This window comes from Phalaenopsis equestris, unplaced genomic scaffold (genome assembly GCF_001263595.1).
Source record: "Phalaenopsis equestris unplaced genomic scaffold, ASM126359v1 Scaffold000421, whole genome shotgun sequence".
In the NCBI taxonomy this organism is placed as follows: Eukaryota; Viridiplantae; Streptophyta; class Magnoliopsida; order Asparagales; family Orchidaceae; genus Phalaenopsis; species Phalaenopsis equestris.
In genome coordinates, this window is record NW_018164862.1 from 690,436 (window position 1) to 695,364 (window position 4,929).

Sequence of the window (4,929 nt, forward strand, 5' to 3'; positions counted from 1 at the left end):
GCACTATATATATATATATATATATATATTGAAATTTTATACTAATAAAATTCACAATATTTACATTTCTCTAAATTTGTTTCATTATTATTTCCGACTTGAATCCACATTATAAAGCATCTAAAAAAATGGCATAAAAGAAAGATTATACGTACTAATGTGAGTGAATATGCACAATAAGCACTTAAATCAAAGTATCACTTAATTAACTCAAACTTTCATAATCCCTAATAACTCAATTTATAAACTAGAATGCACAAATTTACAATGGTGCTAAATAAAAAATAAAGCCACACAACTGAGTGATAGAAATATTGAGAACATTAAGATAAATTAATTTTACCATTCCAACTTATGTTATTAAAGCACTAAACACTAATGCATAATACAAAAAAATATAGATATGTTGATATAATAACTTATAAGCTAAAAGTGTGAGTGTAGACATTTTAAGCATGATGAATATGATTTACTCAATTCATGAACATTAGGAGATTAGTTCATGAATCAACCTATAATTAAGTACATATATTAATAATATAAACTAAGCTTATAGCAACAAGCAACTTCATCCACACTTAAGAATGCCCTTGCTTAGAGTATTGCTACACAACATCCTTATGAATAAATTAAACTCCTTCTCCATAATTGCAGAGTAGCCTTACATCCATTGTATTCTTGTATATCCAAGAAATATAATCAAAACATCTTAGACAATGGTTGATGAGAGTTAAAGTCCTTTCCAAAGCTCAATAAAACATTTGTGGTATGCAAGGAAAAATCTAATTAAAAAATTATGAACAATACATGTTTTCGATTCTATAATATATAATATAAACATTATAACAAACTGTACAATTTATGGAGAGAGAGATATTACCAAAGAATAGAATGAAGGAGCTTCCTTCAATGAACGCTAGATTTCATCTTATTAAAACTTATTAATTATGAAGAGTAAAAAGTAATCATAAATTTCTTAATTTATTTCACATTCCATCTTATACTTTTAAACAAAAGAAGACAATAGAAAGTTATAGGTAAAGCAAAGAAAAATAAATAAAAATAAAGGTTAACTTTAATTACAATGCCAACATATGTTATTAAAGCACTAAACACTAAAGCAAAATACTCAAGCTATGGATATATATGTTGATATAAGAACTTGTAAGCTAAAGTGTGAGTATAGACATTTTAAGAATGGTAATTAAATATGATTTACTCAATTCAAGAGCATTAGTTTATTAATTCATTAACTAACATAAAATCAAGTACGTAAAAATATCCATAAAATAAACTAGGTAAGGAGCAACATATAACTTCATCCACAGTTAAGCATGCTCAAGCTTAGAATTTCGCTACACAACCTTCTTATGAACCAAAATCCTTCTTCATAATTGTAAAGTGGCCTTACATATATTCTGTTCTTGTATATACAAGAAATATAATCAAAACACCATAGACAATGGTCCATATAATTAGAGGACTCCCCAAAATTTCCATAAAACCTTTTTGATATGCTAAACTGAATTCAATTAAGAAATTATGAGCAATCCATATATATCTGTTGGATTATGTAAAATATAATATAAACATCACAACAAATTATTCAATTAATGGAGGGAGATATATCACCAAAGAGTAGAATGAAGGAGATTCCTTCAATGAACGCTTGATTTCCTCTCCTTAAGCCTAGTAATTGTGAAGAGTTAAAACTAATCATAATATTCTTAATTTATAATCCTTAAAACCTAATAAAAACAAAATTTGATTATTTTCTCACGAGAAAATAGATCGTCGAGAATGTAAAGATTGTAAGGTCATGCAAAGTGAAAATTTAACTGCTCAACATCGATTATTAATTCCGAGTTTTAGGATAAGGAGTTGTAATATAAAAAATACAACGAAACATTGTCATATAATTAGACTAAGGAAACTAAAAGATTCAAATACAATTATTTTTACGAGTAAACTTTAAGATTTCAAGATTTGGGATATTCATGAAGAAGCTAAATCTATGTGAGATAAAATAACAAATATTATTAAATTAATGACAAAAGATACACTTGGAAAACTAGGATGAATAGTTTTTGCAAATAAACATAGTTGGTAATGGAAAAATAATGCGCAATAAAAGATAAAATATAATAAATTGTGTTATACAAAATTGTTTAAATATAAAAACTTAGAAAACTGGGAAAAGTATAAGGTGACCTCTAGGGAGTCCAAGAGAACAATTAGTGACGTTGAAATATATATATATATATATATATATATATATGAACTAGGAAACAAGGATAAAAGAAAAGTGAAGATTTAACTCAAATAAGATAAGATATATTAAAGATGAAAATCCATCGAGCCGCTTTAATGTGTTTGCTCTCAAAGTTGTGAAGAAGAGCTTACTCTTGAGGGCGTCATAACTTTTAAACAAACATACAGACAACTCGAACGACGTGAGGTGGTCCTTAGGATCTGACCGTCCTTTATATAACTTTAAGACCAACATTTTGAACTTCTCCTAAGTTTTAACTCCAGAGACATGTAGTGAGAATGTATTTTCTGGTTGTCTTTGTTTCTCGATTCAAACTGTTCGATTTCTTTCCTCCCCCAGATCTGGCGCTGTCTTCGTGTAGACCATCGCCGGACTTTCCTTTAAGTGGATCACCATCCTTCCATTGTTGGCTGGTGGTTCCTCTTTAGGTTGTTTGTGTGCTCCTTGTTGTGCTAGCTCTTCTTCTGGAATTGAGGCCGTTGCGACCGCCCTAAATACTTCTGTGAATTGTCCTAACATCTGGTTGGTAATCTGAGTTCTCAAATCTTGCAAGCCTTATTGAACGAATTCTTCCATAAACTCTCAGGTGCATGTTGCTTCTCCTACGTTCCTCTGACATGACTCTCCCTATTGTTTTTGCTGGGCTCTCCTTCTTGTTGACGACATATTTCCACACTCACCACATCTTAAATGATGTTGAATTCAAAAGTGTATGGGAAACACATCTAAGGAATAGAACGATTTGCTTGGAAATGATGAGAGAGAGAGAGCACTATAAGAAACAATAAAAGAGCTTATTTTTTATTCACATGGACCCCTATATATAGACATGGTCCAAGCATTACAAAAATACATATTAGCCCATCATTATTAACTTATCAGGAATATTTTTTGGTAATTACAGAGTTATTCGTATGTAATAAAACTAGAGACTGATTCAATCGATGAGAGTTGTCGATCGTCTAATAAGCTGTGGCTCGATCAATATCTAGTCCTAAAGAGTGTTCCATGTCTATCGTTCTGAAAGCTGATTACTGCTTTGCGGAAGCTTATCCTTCCGCCTTCCGCTGAATGTTTGAACAAGTTGCTTCTCTTGTCAATATTCAACCAAAAAACGATCGTTAAAGGCTATGTTCGATCAACCGCACCTTCTTCATCAATCGTTCATCTGCCTTGAGATTTGTGCCGACATATTTTTATGTGTACGAATCTATTCATCAAATATTTGCAAACTTATAATAAATCTATATCATTAATTGCATATCTTCCTCATATTATCTTGATTTTCTTCTTTGTGTGTGTATTTATATATTTGCATAGCACTCAAATTTTAATGTCACATAAAACAAATTGTTTTTCCATTTTTAAAATAATAAATACGTATTTTTATGCATAAATTTATACATCAAAATATTATAAATATAAAAAATAAGTTTAGATAGTGTAAATATATAAAATTGCGGAGTACTCGTGTAAACTTTATTTTATTTTTTTTAAAATATGAGTGCCTATTTCTAAAATAGGTGCATTTACTCGGCGGTAAAACCCCTTCCGCCAGAACGTAGTCAACGCCCCTACAATTTGACTAAAAAATACAGTTTCACTAATAAATCGGCTGACTGCACATCTCCACGCCATTGTTGACGATCTCAACCTTGACATTGTCCATTTCGTCGACTCTTCAATCCCAACCGTCCGCTTCCATCATCAAATCCTGAGACGTCAAACACTTCCCCTATCCACTATTTAAACTCCTCCCAGCACTCAGAATTCTCCCACAGCAAGCTCATCCCTTCTTCTTAAACCTTAAATACTTTCTACATAAACTTTCTAATTAATTCCATGGCTTCTCAGGCAATCGAAAGCCACAGGGAGGGCGCCGAGGTCTTCAAGGGAGATGAAATCTGCAGGAAGAAGTCGATTGAGTTGCTCGAAGAGCTCTGCCTTCCAAAGGGTCTGTTCCCCTTGGAGGACATTGAGGAATTCGGCTATAACCGTGCTTCTGGCTTCATATGGCTGATTCAGAGGAAGAAGAAGGATCATGTCTTCAAGCAAATCAAGAGAGCAGTGTCTTATGCTCCGGAGGTGACTGCCTTCGTTGAGAAGTATAAGTTGAAGAAGTTGACTGGTGTTAAGACGAAGGAGCTCTTGTTATGGCTCTCTGTTGTGGAGGTCTATTTGGAGACTCCCACTTCTGAGAAACTCACCTTCAAAACTGGAACAGGGCTCTCTGATAGCTTTATTGCTTCTGCTTTTGAGCTGTAGAGTTATCTGCATGAAGAGAAGGCAGACATAACTATATTGCATTTGTTATGAATTATGCTATTACATGGTCTTTTTTTTTCTTTCTGTTTTTCAGGTGCACTTCATCAGATCTGTATGATTGTAACATGATGCTTCTTAATGAAATATTATTTTGCCTGCTAATCTGATATAGAATTCTTGGCTGCAATGTTGTCATATCGACGCTGAGCCCCTCAATCTGATTAAGTAAAATGGTCCAAGCATTTAAATAAGAAGAATGCTTGATGCAACTTAAGAAAAATGGAGAACATTACCAATTTGACTTTCAACGTCTATTTGAGGAAGGCTGTCCAGCATCTTCGAGTAAACTGCCAATGCTAAAATTCTTTAAGAAGGTTTTTTTATACATTTAT

At 32.3% G+C, this 4,929-nt stretch overlaps 1 protein-coding gene across 1 annotated transcript; it reads left to right on the forward strand.

Annotated features, from left to right (window-relative positions):
- Positions 1–4,063: 4,063 nt before the first annotated feature.
- Positions 4,064–4,690, forward strand: LOC110027258. Its single transcript, XM_020728609.1, has one exon. The coding sequence runs from the start codon at positions 4,115–4,117 to the stop codon at positions 4,535–4,537; it is 423 nt and encodes a 140-aa protein (XP_020584268.1). The 5' UTR covers positions 4,064–4,114; the 3' UTR covers positions 4,538–4,690.
- Positions 4,691–4,929: the final 239 nt, after the last annotated feature.

Coding starts and splice junctions, on each gene's coding strand:
- LOC110027258 (XM_020728609.1), top strand. CDS start 4,115: ATGGCTTCTCAGGCAATCGAAAGCCACAGGGAGGGCGCCGAGGTCTTC.